General features: G+C 41.6%; 1 protein-coding gene across 3 annotated transcripts in view; it reads right to left on the bottom strand.

Annotated features, from left to right (window-relative positions):
• The window catches only part of AACS (acetoacetyl-CoA synthetase), an 86,579-nt gene that overhangs the window by 31,005 nt on the left and 37,247 nt on the right, over window positions 1-18,327 (bottom strand). For all 3 annotated transcript variants that reach the window (XM_069960964.1, XM_069960962.1, XM_069960963.1), the window contains exons 8-12: window positions 12,157-12,307; window positions 8,269-8,349; window positions 7,329-7,453; window positions 3,611-3,675; window positions 1,462-1,584 (exon numbers count right to left, since the gene is read on the bottom strand). In XM_069960964.1, the coding sequence (XP_069817065.1) occupies window positions 1,462-1,584; window positions 3,611-3,675; window positions 7,329-7,453; window positions 8,269-8,349; window positions 12,157-12,307 (545 nt within the window). The remainder of the gene's footprint in view (window positions 1-1,461; window positions 1,585-3,610; window positions 3,676-7,328; window positions 7,454-8,268; window positions 8,350-12,156; window positions 12,308-18,327) is intronic.

Raw genomic sequence — 18,327 nt, 5'->3', positions numbered from 1 at the left:
TCCCATCCAAGCAAGGACCCCTACAAAGCCCCTGAAGGAGTCCTGTGGTATCTGGTGGCAAGAAGTTAGAAGCAAACCCTTTCCTCTAAATGACAGTCATGCATACATGTCAAAAGTTTGGATTGGTTTGGGTCTCTGGCTCTCCTAACCACCGGACTTGCTAATTTTAAAATGCTCTGATCCAGTAATTCAGGGGCCTTGTACACAGGTCAATTATCAGCTGTTAACAATGTAAGAAACGCTTCTGTGGTCAATAATCAACTTGTGTAAAAGTGACAGCGATAAGCTGAGGACGTGCAAACACCCGACCCTCAGCTAGTCATGTCTTAAGAGTGTGTAAAACATAGGATGTGAGGCCGATAATGATAATGGGAAACTGACAGCATGGATATGCATATAAATCAGTGTTGTCAGCTTTCAGATCACACAGCAGCACATACTTACCTAGTGCACTGCTGCTATGATCCAGCATCCTGTTCTCAGACTCGTCTCCCTTAGACCTCTGTATTTTCAGGCCTGCCTCCTCCGGAATGATTGACAGCCTAAGAAGGTGGGGCTTGAAGACACAACATGAAGATGAAGAGGCTGGATGGGCAAGCGGGAGAACAGGATGCTGGATCACAGCAGCAGCACACTAGGTAAGTATATAAATAGATATCTGTGCTGTAAGTTTCCATGGTTCCTGGGTCCAATGCATAAACTTCAAAGACCTGACTCAAGAACTACAGGTTTCAAGAAAACTGAAGTTATTCACGTCACCTGTCGGTGGTTTTATCTTTATGGTTGATCTGCGAATTTGGAAATAAAAAAAATAAAAAAAACTAGAAATTTTATTTCTACCAAATCTTGTATCGTTGTGTAATGAGCTCAATATTCTCAGGGCCGTTTTTAATTACTGGACTTCTACTGACTACAGAAACCATGTAAGGGAAGAACTCATTTCCCAGTTGGATACTGTGACATATATTTAAATCAGGAGATTTTATTGGTTTTGCTTATAAAGGGTCGACTACATGAAGACTGGAGCTACCAAAAATTACAATTCAGATGAGTGGAACGATTAGACTGTGCCAATATCCTCCTAATTAGAGGTTGTTAGTCCTCTCCTGCCTGTATATATTTATATATATGTATTTGTAGATAAAACAGTCATTGTGCCCTTGTGGTTAGTGCTGATGCCCTGCTTTCAAATCTGACAAAAAAATAAAAAAAATCTGTATAGTCAGGATGCTCTTTTATAGTCTCTATTGGTTGCTTCCCACACACCAAAGGTTCAGGGAATGGGTAACCTAAAATAAAATTTAATTTTTTTTTTACTGATTAGAATCAGATACTAAAACTTGTTATGATACGCTATGATACAAGAGTCTCTGTACAGTGCTCCAGTATACAGTGTCGCTATAGACACAATGTGAAACATATATCTATGTCAGTATTAAAAACAGCTATTTATATACTTACCAGAGATGGATCCAAGCAGAACATTACTCTTTATATGCTGATAGACATAATCGTAGCTTTGCGGCTTTAGAGGAGATCCTGTTGACAATATTGTATGGAGGGTTTGCAGACTGTGTGTGTCACCTGTAATTTAATATCTTCTATTAACATTTCTTTTTGCCATATAATACACACTGATCATCACTATGACCACCATATAATACACAGTGATCACCACTATGACCAAAATATAATACACACTGATCATGATTATAACCACCATATAATACACACTGATGATCATCACTATGACCACCATATAATACACACTGATGATCATCACTATGACCACCATATAATACACACTGACCACCACTATGATCACCATATAATACACACTGACCACCACTATGACCACCATATAATACACACTGACCACCACTATGACCACCATATAATACACACTGACCACAACTATGGCCACCATATAATACACACTGACCACCACTATGATCACCATATAATACACACTGACCACCACTATGACCACCATATAATACACACTGACCACCACTATGACCACCATATAATACACACTAACCACCACTATGACCACCATATAATACACACTGACCACCACTATGATCACCATATAATACACACTGACCACCACTATGACCACCATATAATACATACTGACCACCACTATGACCACCATATAATACACACTGATCATCACTATTCCTGCTGTGTCATTTGTTTCATCACAGCTCTCCTGTATCTATACATCTTATGGCTGGGTTCACACTACGTATATTTCAGTCAGTATTGTGGTCCTCATATTGCAACCAAAACCAGGAGTGGATTGAAAACACAGAAAGGCTCTGTTCACACAATGTTGAAATTGAGTGGATGGCCGCCATTTAATGGCAAATATTTGCTGTTATTTTAGAACAACGGCTGTTATATTGAAATAATGGCCGTTATTTACTGTTATATGGCGGCCATCCACTCAATTTCAGCATTGTGTGGACAGATCCTGTGTTTTTAATCCACTCCTGGTTTTGGTTGCAATACTGACTGAAATATACGTAGTGTGAACCCAGCCTATTACTGCATCTGGGTCTTGTGACCTCTGATCAGCGCCATCTTGACTCTCACATTGAAAACTGCATTCTCCCCCTTTCAAATAGTAATCATGGCAGTTTTTGCAACCATACCTTCACAGATAAACACTCCTGATATAACGCTATGTGATATGTCACAGGTAACAGTTACTAGAGAAGAGCACAACTTGAGGATGCTTGGGGTCCATCTGAACCCAAGCATGCGGCATTTGATTAGCGGTGGCGGCAGAAGTTGGATGCAGTCCTAGGGAGTCCTGAAAAACATGGACACAGACTATGACCTATGGCTGTAGTCATGTTTTCCAGGCAGCCTTAAAGGAGAAGTCCGGCCTGTGGTGCAGCGGTGTCACCGACTGGCTGAGCGGGGCATCCATCAACTGGGTCAGGAAGTAGCTGCAGGGGAGCTAGGAAGACTGCTGCCTGGGGTCCAGGAGCGGGACAGGCCACTGTGCGGGCACCGGGATGGTAAATATGTAAATATACCTTATTTATTATGTTTCTCCACCCCCAGCCCAAAATAATTCCACCACCACCACCACCACCACCAGGCTTCTCCTTTAAGGCTCCAACTTTTGCATCCACCGCTAATCAAATGCCACACAGACGGCCCCCGAGCATTCTCGAGTTGCACTCTATATTATATTGTGGAGGTTGTTCCCTTCATTTCCTAGTGTTCTCCATGTTAAAACTTCAGAATACATGTGTTTTTAAAAGACAAATTAAAATAAAAACAAAATTATGACAAATTAAAAAATACATTTCTATGACATATCCCGCAACTCATCCTTCCCATACACAAGAATGTCCGGGGCGGCCGAGCATTCCTGTGTTCTGTATAGGAAGGGGTAAGCCGCAGCGAGAGCTCGTTCTTAACAAAGGCACCCCCCATGACAACATCATTTGTCGGTGGTTGATAGCAGGGACCCCATACACCATAGACTGACGCAAGCAGCGGGCTCGGCCGACGTAAGTCTAAGGTGTACGGCCACCTCAAGAGCAGCGGATTAAGCATTGGTATGCATTCCATGGTATGGTCAACTTACGAGGTTTAAGGTTTTTCTCCTCTAGAACCGCCAACCACTTGGCACCAGTCCCCAGAATAGTAATCCTGTAAAAAAAAAACGAAAAAAAAAAAAAAAAAACAGACTTGTAAAATCTAAGTAAATCTTGATGAACTTATGTAAGAACTATAGTGGGTCATCAAACAAGAAAGCATAAAAAGACCCATCTTGCTATAAAGGTTCCAGCGTATAACCATATTTCCATAATGTACCCATGGGTTTTGGAACGGATACCACACTGAAAACTTAAAGTGTCACTATTGTTTCAATTTTTATTTTTTAGTCCAGGCGATTTTAAGAAACTTTGTAATTGGGTTTATTAGGCAAATATGCCATTATCTGCATTTAAAAAGACTTTCCCCACCATATTGGATCCAGGGAAAGTTTTTTTCCAATGGGACGGTGGCCATATAGCGGATCAAGAACGATCAGATTTGGTTTAGAAGCTGATTGCTGCAATCAGATATATAGATCTCTTGTGGTCCAACACAGAAAGCTGCTTTGAGTTCAGCACCACTGACAACACATCGAAAACGCCAAAAAGTAAAAACCTTGTTCTCTAATGCCATAAAGCCATTAAATACATGTAACATGGTTAAAGTTACACGCAGAGTGATACGTTGTTGCTGTCTATTTCTTCACAGAGCAGGACACACCTTTAAATTAATAAATTCCATTTTTTTTAACTGGATCCAACACAATGGAATAGTGCAGAAGTCTGCATGGTGTCTTTTTGCCCAGGTTATATCCAAGGTGGTTAGCTGGTTGAAACACTTTTAGCCTATGTCTATTTAAAGGGGTTATCCAGCAAAAATCTTTTTCTTTCAAATCAACAGACATCAGAAAGTTATATAGATTTGTAATTTACTTCTATTTAAAAAAAATCCCTAGCCTTCCCATACTTATTAGCTGCTGTATGTCCTGCAGGAAATGTTGTTTTATTTTCAGTCTGACACAGTGCTCTCTGCTGACATCTCTGCCCGAGACAGGAACTGTCCAGAGCAGGAGAGGTTTTCTATGGGCATTCATAGAAAACCGAGACAAAGTTCCTGTCTCAGCCAGAGAGGTCAGCAGAGAGCACTGTGTCACACTGAAAATAAAACATTTCCTGCAGGACATACAGCAGCGTATAAGTATGGGAAGACAAGATTTTTTTTAATAAAAGTAAATTACAAAATCTATATAACTTTCTGATATCAGTTGATTTGAAAGAAAAAGATTTTTTCTGGACTATGGATCTAAAAATACATCTGACGCTGTGTAAGAAGACGGAGTTTGTCTCCCACATTGCAGGTACTGCATAATTCCAGTGAAAATGCTGCAATACTGCAACGTGTGTGAACGCAGCCTAAGCGGCAACTGAGAGGTAACTGACACAAAGGAAATGTGAACGAGAAGACAGATAGGTTTGCACCTGGCCGGTTTCCTTGTGATCAATAAAGAATTATGGCCACAGCTAGTTAAACCATACCAGCAGTAATCAATAAGATGATGCCGCCAATTCATCCTCAATGGTGCTAGTACAGTACGTCTCACAGTCTCTAAGGCCTTATTTCCGTCATGTCTAATAGGAAGCTGGGATGGTTCCATTTATCTTGCAGACAACCAGAGGCCTCCGTAGTTACCTCAGAGATTCAATTAAACTGTTCCATCAACATGAAGAAGAAAACAGCGGCACAGCCTTGGCCTTAAACATACTGCTGGCTGTGATGACTTCTGCTTTGTGCTTTAATAGAACAGGCTGATGTTGTTACGAGAAGGGGATGGATCACTAAATTGCAAAACTGCTTGTGATCACAAAAAAAAATTTAAAGTTTTCTATGAGTAAATAAACATTATACATATGGCCACTAGGTGTCTCCCTTCACTGTGCATGTGTAAAGCTGCTGCAAGTCCACATTCAGTAGCAGAGAATCCTGGGAGTGCTTGCACTGTATGGTCAGCTCTCCTGTCACACAGCACTAAAACCTCTAACATTATAGTGACATTATACCGACTGAATTGTTACATAACAAAAAGCATTGTCTCCTGGTAAGCTGCAGGAGTGTGTGTGTGTATATATATATATATATATATATATATATATATAACAAAAGTTAATAGTATAATTAGCCTAAGTTAAGTGCCCTCAGTTGATATACAACCTGTATAATTAAAAGACCAAAGAACATGGAGGGAGCATGGAGCACAGTTTGCCCATATGCATAACATTGATTTAAACATGGAAAATGTAAAGTGGTAGTTAAGTCTTTTTCTTTCAAATCAACTTTTTTTTCAGAAAGTTATATAGATTTTTAAATTAATTCTATTTAAAAATCTCCAGTCTTCCAGTACTTGTCAGCTGCTGTATGTCCTGCAGGAAATGGTGTACTCTTTCCAGTCTGACACAGTGCTCTCTGCTGCCACCTCTGTCCATGTCAGGAACTGTCCAGAGCAGTAGCAAACCTCCATAGAAAACTTCTCTTGCTCTGGACAGTTCCTGACGTGGACAGAGGTGGCAGCAGAGAGCACAGTGTCAGACTGGAAAGAGTACCCCATTTCCTGCAGGACATACAGCAGCTGACAAGTACTGGAAGACTGGGAGATTTTTAAATAGAATTAAATTAAAAATCTATATAACTTTCTAAAACCAGATGATTTGAAAGAAAAAGACTTTTGCTGGAGTACCCCTTTAAAGAAATAAAATAAAACAAGTATATGGCAAAAACAGTATGCAAACCTAGTGCTAGGACCATTGATCTTGTTATCATGGGGTCCCTGAGGTCAGACAGGACAGGTAATAAGTTTTCATTAAGGCACAGCCCCTTACAATATTCAGATAATACTAGTACCATATTCCCCTAGTGACTTGGATCTTGAACAACCATTTTGTTGGATACAATTACCCGACAACACTTAGGTATATAGTTTCTAAATCTCATCCTGGACTATCCCTCTGTGACCCCTCTACCTGGTTGTCTTTTACACCCCAGGTATTCTACAATATTCACTAAACTTGTGTATTTTGCGCTTTCATTGAAAACAGGCGATTTTAAGAGAGAATGACTTGGACAGCTATGGATAACCCAACAGTATTTCCAAGATTCGATTAACCTTTCACTAGAAGGAGTCATCTCTGTGGGACATAACCTTTCATCCAAGCTCTCAGCTAAATGTCACCTGGAAAATACTGGAGAGACATCAGGACAAAATTAAATAAGCACAATGACTCATTTACTATAAGCTTACAATGCACCGGCTGATGACATGGAGAGAACTTTGTGCATAGCCCAGCACAGCGTCTAGTGGCTGACAAGCTTAAAGGGATTATGCCATCCAAAAATCAACAATTGTTTTATGTAAAACATAATTTTAAGTGATGTTTTTCCTATTTTATTCTATTCTGTGTTCTAAAATCGTCCTGAAATCTTGCAGTTTCCATTCTGACCATGAAGCCTGAAATAAAACTGACAATTCCCAATCTGTACACATCCATTTTTCAGCAGTGTCTTCCTTATCCTCACAGACAGATCTTAGATTAACACAATGGCTGATGCTCACAGCTCAGCCTTACCTTCCCTGTAAAGTGACCTCTGCACAGGTCACAGAGCATGCCTTGATACAGCTCCCTTTCAGGTCAATAGACTACTGTGTCTACATCCATGGGGTTTGCTGTAAAGCATTTCTCTAAAAACTATTAAAGCAGCACTATCTACTTTACCCCAATCGGTCGACAAGGTCCCAAAGCACATTTGGACTTGGTACAAGAGGGGAGCCGTCATACAGCACCAAAGAGGCTCCAGTGGCCATCGCCGTAACCAGCCAATTCCACATCATCCAGCCGGCCTGTGGGAAAAGAAAAGAAATAAAGTACATCTGCATTTAAAATAGTCAAATTTAGGGGTTGTACAAGGAAAATTAAGAGATACCCCCGCACATCTCTGTATCGGGCCCCCACCTTTTTGGTTATGAATAGAGCCACTAGGTACAGCATGTGACCTGCGGCTATATCCATTTCTATGGAGCCACCAGAAAGAGCAGAGTACAGCACTTTACAGTGAACTCGTGTAATTCCGGCGGCTCCATAGGAATGAATAGAGACGCGGGTCACGTGCCGTACCCATGGGTGTATTCATAACAAAGAAGCCAGGTGCCCGATATGGAGATTGGTGGGGGGGTACAGAGGTCAAAGCATGCTCCCCCCTTCCCCGCAATCTCTAACTTGTCCCCTATCCTGTGCATAGGGGACAAGTTAATTTTCCCTGGACAGTGTCTAAGTATATTGGCACAAGGAGGCAGTTTGTTAACTTTCAGATTTGCCATAAACAGTGGGCGTTATTTGGCACTTAAAATAACGACCATTGATTTGGGCACCAAACAACGACTGTTGTTTCAAAATGAAAATTACATTGAAGTCTATGGACAACGGTTGGAAATAACGAACATGATCATTATTTTGACGGCCGTAGCCAAACAACAGCCATTGTTCAGTGCAAATCATTGCATTACGAAAAGAACGGCCATTGGGGAAATTGAAAACAACAGCCACTCGCTCAACTAAGTAGCATGATAAATCTTAAAAAAAGATAGATATATATATATTATTATTGAAATAGATATATCACATGAACAATTGCAATAATCCCATACAAGCACAGTACCGTTGTGTAGTACATGATGACGTCACTGCTGGTTGTATTTCCATGCAAAATATGCTCTGATAAATGTTTTATTAAGGTTCCCTAGAAGCAAATAAGAAAAACATTTGTAAAATGAAAAAAAAGACTTAAAAGGGAAAGTATCACCTACATTTTATTACTGATTAGAGCCAGATACTGGAACATGGTCTGTTCCTATTTTTTCTATTTCTGGTCTGATTTATCTATATACTAGTGTCACCTGTCACTGCACTCCGGTCTGTGTTATATATATACTGGTGTCACCTGTCACTGTACTCCTGTCTTTGTTATCTATATACTGGTGTCTCCTGTCACTGTACTCAGGTCTGTGTATATATATATATATATATATATATATATATATATATATATACACTGGTGTCTCCTGTCACTGTACCCCTGTCTTTGTTATCTATATACTGGTGTCTCCTGTCACTGTACTCAGGTCTGTGTTATATATATATATATATATATATATATATACTGGTGTCTCCTGTCACTGTACTCCTGTCTTTGTTATCTATATACTGGTGTCTCCTGTCACTGTACTCCTGTCTTTGTTATCTATATACTGGTGTCTCCTGTCACTGTACTCCTGTCTGTGTTATCTATATACCAGTATGCAAAAAAAGAACCTGTGGAGCCTCATTTAAGAGTCTCGAAACCCAGGACTAGCCAGAAATCCCTCCGGGAAGGACCCAGCCAAGGGTTGGCTCCTGTAGGGAAACCACCATATTAAGTCGCCTATAAGTCAATGTAATGACAAGGGAAAAACCAAGGTCAGGTATCCATCCACATACAGCTGTTTCGGGGTGTTGCCCCTCTTCAGTGCGGAGCAGGATTCTGGCTAGGTGGGAGCAATGGGACTAGTAGAGCCATAAGAGACAGAGATCACTGATCTCAGGGAAAACAGCCAAAGATAACACTGTCGGCTGCTAGTTAAAGCACTCAATGTAGCGTTTCCCAGGGGGCAATGCACCTAGGATTTCGCTGCATTGAAAAATTGAGGGAAAAAAAAAAAAACACAAAAGAAAATAAAAAAGCTGCCATGAGTGATTGTTCCCCTGCACCTTTTACCTATAGATGAGACTATGAGGTCTTCACACAAGAAGAGCATTACATTTCCAGTATAGGTTTGCTTTTATGTAAGGAAATTGCTCTTTAAGGCATTTTAAGGCGACTACCCCCAATACTAATCATTAGCCACATAAGAAATCATCATGATTTCAGACTCAGGTAATGAGACGGTTAACGTCCCCCCTGCAGTCTGACACACCATGAACGTCTCCTGGAAATGCTGAAGACACAGCGGCTCTGGAGGTGAGACTGCACATTGCAGTCAGCAGACAGACTTGTGCGCGTTTCACACATCGTGTGCTCTGCTGACGTTATAGTAAGATGAGTAAATGGTTGTGATAACAGTTTCTGCATTCAAAGATCTGCCGTGCAATGACAATAATAAGCTTCAATGGAGATGTCAGATACAATAACACAATAGCAGAGTCCTTACAGAATACATGAACCAGCAGGCGCTCTCCACCACGGTAAAAGAAACCTTTGCACTTGTCCTCCTCCATCTTAGTAAGGGCTGGGGTTAGGTAGTTTTATGTTTATGAACCTTTTGTGTTTGAATAGAGAGTTTAAAAAAAGAAGGGTTTGCAGCCATTTAAAGGGGAAGTTCCAGGAAATTAAATTAAAAAAAAAAAAGGTGCGGGAACATAACAAAGAAAGTATACTTACCCATCCCTGTGCCTCCAGCTGCTGCAACGTCACTACCTGGATTGCCCACTTAGCCAATCAAGGACTGGGGCGGGACACCACTGCAGTCACTGACTGGCTGAGCAGGCAACCCATCCATGACGCTTCAGGAAGCCGGTCGAAAATGACATCCCATGGCTGTCCGAGAGCGTTTAGAACAGCGCTGTGGGGGCACAAGGATGGGTAAGTATACTTTCATTAGGCTGGTGTCTCACTGCCTTAGAGAAGCAATTTTTTTTCCTTATTTTCCTCCCCTGCTGCAGGATGATATGTAGACTTATTACTGAAGATAAGTTTCAAGCAGCATGGCTTCATTCTAGTGGTTGGGCACCATTCGGGTCCTGCTGGCGGTGACGTCACAGCTCTTCTGACCCTCTTCTTTACCCACTGATTTTGAAGACGGGAAGTTGGGGTCTACAATGCATCTTTACGAGAGCGCTCTTATAGAGATGCATTGAAGAGTTGGGCCTCTGGACGCCAAACGGGCCTGCAGTTGATCATCAATAGTAGGTGCCAAAAAAAACACCATGGCATATATTCAAACAAAAACACCCACGGCCAGGTGTTTGTAAGTCAATGGAACTTTAGGAAATGCCATACTTGGTGGGGTTTTTTCCAGTGGCATTTTTCTCTCCTCTCTGGCTGTGTTTTTTTTTTGGCCTCTGTGGCAACTTTTCCAAAAAACGCAGCACACTGAGGGTTTGGCATTTTTTTTTTTCTGCAAACCTGTGGCATTTCTCTCCCATAGAGTTCAATGAAAATTTTTCTGTACGTCTTAAAGACGCCAAAAGGCAAAAAAAAGTCAAAAAGCCTAAATAATTTTTTCCAGTAGTTCTGGAGGCCAGACAAAATGCCACACAAAAAAAATATAAAAGCTGTGTGTGAAATCACGCTTATTATGTTCCCACACACCCCTGTAGTGCTTGGCTATCTCTGGCAGCTTCCAATGACAATGACTGAATTGGGGATGCTCATGGGCCAGGAGACTTAGGACTCTCAAAACTTCAGTGGCAGTAATTGAACCCGGTCCCATCATACATTTTTAATTTAAAAATTTTATTCCATGTACAAAATACACCACTGTTTAGCACAGAAACATGGTTATTATAGCTCGTCACAACATCAAGAAAGAGGTAATAGACAAGCTGGTCTATACATCAGCTCGTCCGTATATCCCAGGGTCTTGTGCATGCATATCTGTAAACCTGAGGTCCAAGAGAAGAGGATTCAGCACTCGTATGTCCTAGAAAAAGCAGACCTCCTCTATTTCAACATGGTGAAATCCATCCAATGGAATGTAAAAAAGGTGTTTCAGCCTTACTCATTCTACAGGGAATGTATAATCAGAAAACAACCTACTGTTTAAATATTTTTATGTTAAACATATTTTAAGAATTTTTGATGACTTTTTTTTTAATTTTCCATTTAAACTATCTATATTCTAAAATAATCCTGAGATCTTGCAGTTTTCATTCCCACCACTGGGGCTAAAACTAAACTGAGACTTCCTGTTCTGTCTGTGGGGATAAGAGGAGGCTGCTGTAAAGTGATCTGTACAGCATTGCAGCGTCATGTGACACCAGCAGATAGAGGAGACAATAGCAGCTCCCTGTGGAATGACCTCTTCACAGGTCACAGAGCGCGCTCAGTAAGGTTTTACATTCATTAAGGGAACAGACTGGTCTATTGTTGTTTATGTCCACGAAGCTTTCTGTAAAGCATGTCACTAAATGCAGTTAAAAACAGCTCAGAAAAGATGGCCGCCCCGATAACAGAGTACAAAAATTTAAATAATTACAGTCAGGAAATAGAAACAATAATATAAAAAAACAACTTTTAGTATCTGACTAATGAGTAAAAAAAAATAAATAAATAAAAAATCTAGATGACACATTCCCTTTAAGGCAGAAACGCGTCAGCTTTTCATCACTACTGTATTGGATTTTTAAATGAATAAAGGAGTTCTGCTTTTACAGAGACCAATGAACGCTGGATCCACTTTTCTTAGAATAGACAGAGATGTCTGATTCATTTCCATCAGTTGGAAACAAGGTGTTTGTTATTATAGATGCCAAGACGGCCATGCATTATATATTCAAGCCATATACCTACCCCTGCTGAATGCACCATGCACTTGGGGGCGCCTGTTGTGCCAGATGAATACATGATATAGAGGGGGTGGTTGAATGGCAGCTGCTCAAATTCAAGCTGAGGAGATTGGTCACCAACTTTTCCGGTTGCCAAAAAGTCATCCAGAAATACACTGGAAAAAAAAACAAAAAACAAAAAAAACATGTATATATTACTTTATATTATATAGCTGTGGAATGTACAGAGACAATGGGCTCCAAAGCAAATTGTCCTTTATTGTTTAAAACACGAACACTCCATAGTCCATGACCAACATGTTTCGGGCCGCAGGCCCTTAGACGTGGTAACAATAAACAGCCAATGCTTACCTGCCCTTGCTCCCTTGCTGTGCTCCTGCTTGAGTCTTCGGGTCCCACCTCACAGACAGCTTACTCAACCAATCAGTGAGCTGTCCAGCTGCAGTCAGCTCACTGATTGGCAGAGCGGGCCGTTAGTGAGCAGGAACCAGGAGACTCAAGCAGGAATGCGATGGGGAAGCGAGGGCAGGTAAGCATTGGCTGTTTATGATTTTTTACCAAAACAGCAGCTAATAAGATAAAGGGAACCTGACAACAAGAAAATGCTATCTAGCCTACCAGCATCTTGTTATACAGCAGACAGAACTGAGCAGCTTGAGATATAGATATAGATATATATATCATTGTGAAAAAAGATTCAATATAAAGGCCCAGTTCACACTGAGCAAAAACTGCGGAATCCAACCATGCTCAGTGTCCTGCAGTGTCTGAATGCGAGGGTGCACTCGCCTCTGCGATCAAAGACACTGCAGTTTTTTGCTTGGTGTGAACTGGGCCTAACTTGTAATATGTTGAGTGAAATCCCTGATCATTCAGTGATAAGGAGTCCAGTGGGCGGAGTCACTCAATGGACTGGACTCTTTGGGATGGAAACATCAGGGATTTCAAGCACTAAATGACAAGTTATACTGAATCTTTTCCTATAAAAAGATATATACCAATCTCCTCAGTTCCTTCTTCTCTATAACATGACGCCCATAGCTTAGGTGGCAGTTTCACGGTGACAGGCTTCCTTTAAAGATGACAGTCACAAACATTCTTCTACACAGCAGGATTAAAAAAAGGACTTGACTGCGAAACCTGCAGCGCCAAATCCGCTGTGAACTCGCCAATAGTAAAGGCGCCCTTAATCTAGAATTCCTGGAAGCCACGTATCACAGAAGAACTGTAGGGCAATGAGAAAGATTTTTTCCTTTCCCAGAGGCAAAGCAGACAACTGTCCATGCACAGAAGAATGATGTATGTTAAAGAGGTTGTTCACCTTATTTTTTTTTTCTTTCAAATCAACTGGTACCAGAGATTTGTAATTTAATTTTATAAAAAAAAAAAAAAAAATCTCAACTCTTCCAGTACTTATCAGCTGCTGTATGCCCTACAGGAAGCGGTGTATTCTCCCCAGTCTGGAGAGCAGGAGAGGTTTTCTGTGGGGATTTGCTACTACTCTACACAGTTCCTGACATGGACAGAGGTGGCAGCAGAGAGCACCGTGTCAGAATGGAAAAAAATACACCCACTTCCTGCAGGACATACAGCAGCTGATAAGTACTGAAAGACTGGAATTTTTTTTTTATAAAAATAAATTAAAAATCTCTGGCATCAGTTGAAATGTTGAAAGAAAAACATTTTTGGGTGAACAACCCCTTTAAATGGGTTATCCTGCGTTAGAAAATCATGGGTGCAGGTTTTGTAACTTGTTCCATTGAAGTGAATGGAGCTTAATTGTAAACCACACCTGACCTGGAGACAAGAGTGGTGCTGTCTCTGGAAGAAAGCGGCCATGTTTTCTAACGCTGGATAACCCCTTTAAAGTGTCACTGTCGTTTATTTTTTCTTTTTCTTTGCAGAAATCAATAGTCCAGGCCATTTTAAGAAACTGTGTAATTGGGTTTATTAGGCAAATATGCCATTATCTGCAATTATCCACTACTCATCATCAGGAAATCTCGACTCTTTTACATCAGTTGAACCCTGTCTAACCTATGGAGAGGGGAGGGGGGAGGAGGGAGATTAATCGCCAGCAAAGAACAAAGGATTACACAGCGGGATCTGTGTGAAAGCCGGTATTCAGAGGTCAGAGAGGTCAATGCTTACTTCAGAGGAGATAGCCGGTGATGTAGCTGTATACTAACTCTTTGTTCTCCTGTTTTGGTGCCTTATCTCCCTCCACCCCTCCCCTCTCCATAGAAAACCATGAAGACAGGGGGGAGAGCTTCAAACTGCTTTTTCATAATAAAAATGCATTTTTCGGGTAATAAACCCAATGACAAAGTTTCTTAAAATCGCCTGGACTATTGATTTCTGCAAAAAAAAATTTTTTAAACAGTAGTGACACTTTAAGGATATACAGTACTAATATAGACAAAGAGGCAGGACACAAACTGTTTCACAGGACAAATACTTTGCGCCTTTTAGGACACGTATTAAAATTTAGATTTGTCACGATAGAATATACATCTACCAATGCTGAATAGAATACACGGCCCAAGTGCAATGTACAAAGCGTCACAAATCCATCACCTACAAGTAACATGACTTATGAAAACGACGCCTGAGCGCGCTCCCCGTCTGCGGCAATACGATAACCCCACGGCTTCATTATTACCGTCATACAAACGCTGACACTCCGCAGACACATTCTTCTTTGTAGGAAACTTTTCCACTTGGCAGCTGCCAACACAAGCATGTAAGATGGGAGATGGCGGAGATTTTATGTAGCGCTAAGACTACGGCTAATAAATTCATGATATTGTACGCCGCGCCGCTTTGATAGGCATTGTCTCGGCCGCAAATGTGATTCATATATAAATTAAACATTTAATTATTTCCACAAAGTGCATTAGGAAAGACAATTTCAGAGATAAAAGTGCAAGAAAGAAAGGTCAGGCGCAAGTTCAGACCATGCAAAAGGGTGGCAGATTTATGAAATGCATTTCATTTGGCAGAGCACAATAGAAGGGAAAATGGAGACAGATTGTGAATACAAAGGAAGGGCTGCATCAAACAGATTGAGGTTTTATGCTAGATGAGGGCAGCTTAGAGAGTGCAGGACGTTAATCAGGTGGGAGATGTCCACTTTAAAGGGGGTATTCTGGCGACATTTTCTTTCAAATCAACTGGTTTCAGAAAGTTTTAGAGATTTGTAAATTACTTCAGTATAAAAATCTCCAGTCTTCCAGTATTTATCAGCTGCTGTATGTCCTGCATGAAGTGGTGTATTCTTTCCAGTCTGACACAGTGCTCTCTGCTGCCACCTCTGTCCATGTCAGGAACTGTCCAGAGCAGCAGCAACTCCCCACAGAAAACCTCTCCTGCTCTGGACAGTTCCTGACATGAAGAGAGGTGGCAGCAGAGAGCACTGTGTCAGACTGGAAAAAATACACCACTGTATGCAGGACAATCAGCAGCTGGTAAGTACTGGAAGACTAGAAGACTATAACTTTCTGAGGGCAGTTGATGTAAGAAAAAAAATCTGCTGGAGTAGCCCTTTAATATGTTATCTTACATAGACTGAATGCCAGTGCGCTGATATGTGGCTGTAAATACTACCAATGTGCTCATGTGAATCTAAACAGACCACCAGTGTGCTCATGTGTGTTCACCCAGATCATGTGTACCTGCACAGACTGCTAGTGTGCTCATGTGTGACCGCACAGACTGCTAGTGTGCTCACATGTGGCTGTAAATACTACCAGTGTGCTTATGTGTATCTGAACAGGCCGCCAGTGTGCTCATGTCTATCTGCACAGACCGCTAGTGTGCTCATGTCTATCTGCACAGACCGCTAGTGTGCTCATGTCTATCTGCACAGACCGCTAGTGTGCTCATGTCTATCTGCACAGACCGCTAGTGTGCTCATGTCTATCTGCACAGACCGCTAGTGTGCTCATGTCTATCTGCACAGACCGCTAGTGTGCTCATGTCTATCTGCACAGACCGCTAGTGTGCTCATGTCTATCTGCACAGACCGCCAGTGTGCTCATGTCTATCTGCACAGACCGCTAGTGTGCTCATGTCTATCTGCACAGACTGCTAGTGTGCTCATGTCTATCTGCACAGACCGCCAGTGTGCTCATGTCTATCTGCACAGACCGCTAGTGTGCTCATGTCTATCTGCACAGACCGCTAGTGTGCTCATGTCTATCTGCACAGACCGCTAGTGTGCTCATGTGTGGCTGCACAGACCGCTAGTGTGCTCATGTGTGGCTGCACAGACCGCCAGTGTGCTCATGTCTATCTGCACAGACCGCTAGTGTGCTCATGTGTGGCTGCACAGACTGCTAGTGTGCTCATGTCTATCTGCACAGACCGCTAGTGTGCTCATGTGTGGCTGCACAGACTGCTAGTGTGCTCATGTGTGGCTGCACAGACCGCCAGTGTGCTCATGTCTATCTGCACAGACCGCTAGTGTGCTCATGTGTGGCTGCACAGACTGCTAGTGTGCTCATGTCTATCTGCACACACCGCCAGTGTGCTCATGCAGACAGAGCTGGAAATGCCCACACTACTTATCACTACACTGAGGAACGGAGCAATTTTCTATACAATCTGTAAGAGTTTGACTAGTAAAGTGCCACAGCATGCTATGACGAATTACATTTAGAGGAAAAATAACTGAACAAAAACTAAAATAATACAGAAGAAAAGGAGGGAGGGCGCCGGCTTTCACATGAATTTCAATTTTCACTCATTACGGGAGGATAAATCTTCTCTTCCAGACGTTCAAGTGAATGCTTGTCCCAGAAATTTACATGAAAAATGTCAGTGCATTACCATAATTTAGCAGATCCTGAAAAACGTGTTAACCGTTCTGTGACCGAGGGTGGGGCGCACAGTAAGAGGTCCGGACCCCCCGGGATTAGATGGTTTCTGTACCTCCCACGTGGACAAGTGGTTATGTATTCACAACAACTTCAAGAATCCCGAATCAAGGTGTGAAGACAACTTTCATGTCAAGTGTATGAAAAAAAGGTTTAAAAATTCTTATACTATTAAAAATAAAAAGTTATTTTATCCTTAAAGTGTTACCATCGTTTTTTGCAGAAATCAGTAGTCCAGGCGATTTTAAGAAACTTTGTAATTGGGTTTATTAGCCATCATCTGCATTCAAAAAGCCTTTTCCCAGCCCCCCCCCCCTTCCTCCTCTCTCTCATTCACTGCTCATTATCAGGAAATCTCGACTCTTTTACATCAGTTGGGCCCTGTGTAACCTATGGAGGGGGGAAGAGGGAGATTAGTCGCCAGCAGAGAACAAAAGGAATACACAGCGGGACCTGTGTAAAAGCCGGCATTCAGAGTCAGAGAGGTCAGTGCTGACTTTAGAGGAGATAGCCCCGTGATGTAGCTGTAAATTAACTCTTTGTTGTCCTGTTTTGGTGCCTCATCTCTCTCCACCCCTCCCCTCTCCATAGACAACCATGAAGACAGGGGGGAGAGCTTCAAACTGCTTTTTCATGATAAAAATGCATTTTTCGGCTAATAAACCCAATTACAAAGTTTCTTAAAATTGCCTGTACTATTGATTTCTGCAAAAAAAAAAAAATTAAAACGACAGTGACACTTTAAAGTATACCTGCCACTTTAAAAGATGTGTTGAATACCTGCATGGTTCTGTTAGAATAGGCTTCCACTGCCGTTATTGAGGCGCTGAAAACCTCACGTATGATGCACAGATATCGCTCATTCTCTACATTTCAGGTGCTAGGACCAGGGTTGTGCTGTTTGCCAGTAGTAAATTTACAGGTACGAGAGATGAACGAATCTCGAGCACGCTCTGGTTCATCTGAACCCGAACGCTCTGCATGTGAATACTGATGGCTAAAGATGGAACGGCCTATGGCTGTATCCATGTGTTCTAGGCATCCTTAGGGCTGCATCCAACTTCTTCAGCCACCTCTAATACCAATTCACAACGTTCGGATACAGACGAACCAAAGAGTGATCGAGATTCGCTCTCTTCTAACAGGAACTTCTTCCTCTAGGGTACTATTACACCAAGCAATCTTTTGACAACTAACGATCTCGAAGTAACGAAGAACGCTATGGAAACCAGCAATCCAATTACACGGAACAATGATCGTTACTTATGATCTTTCTTGCGGTCGTTTTGACGTCGCTA

This window comes from Dendropsophus ebraccatus, chromosome 3 (assembly GCF_027789765.1).
Source record: "Dendropsophus ebraccatus isolate aDenEbr1 chromosome 3, aDenEbr1.pat, whole genome shotgun sequence".
NCBI lineage: Eukaryota > Metazoa > Chordata > Amphibia > Anura > Hylidae > Dendropsophus > Dendropsophus ebraccatus.
Note: the sequence above shows the minus strand (reverse complement) of the source record. Positions and strands in the feature narration are given on the sequence as shown.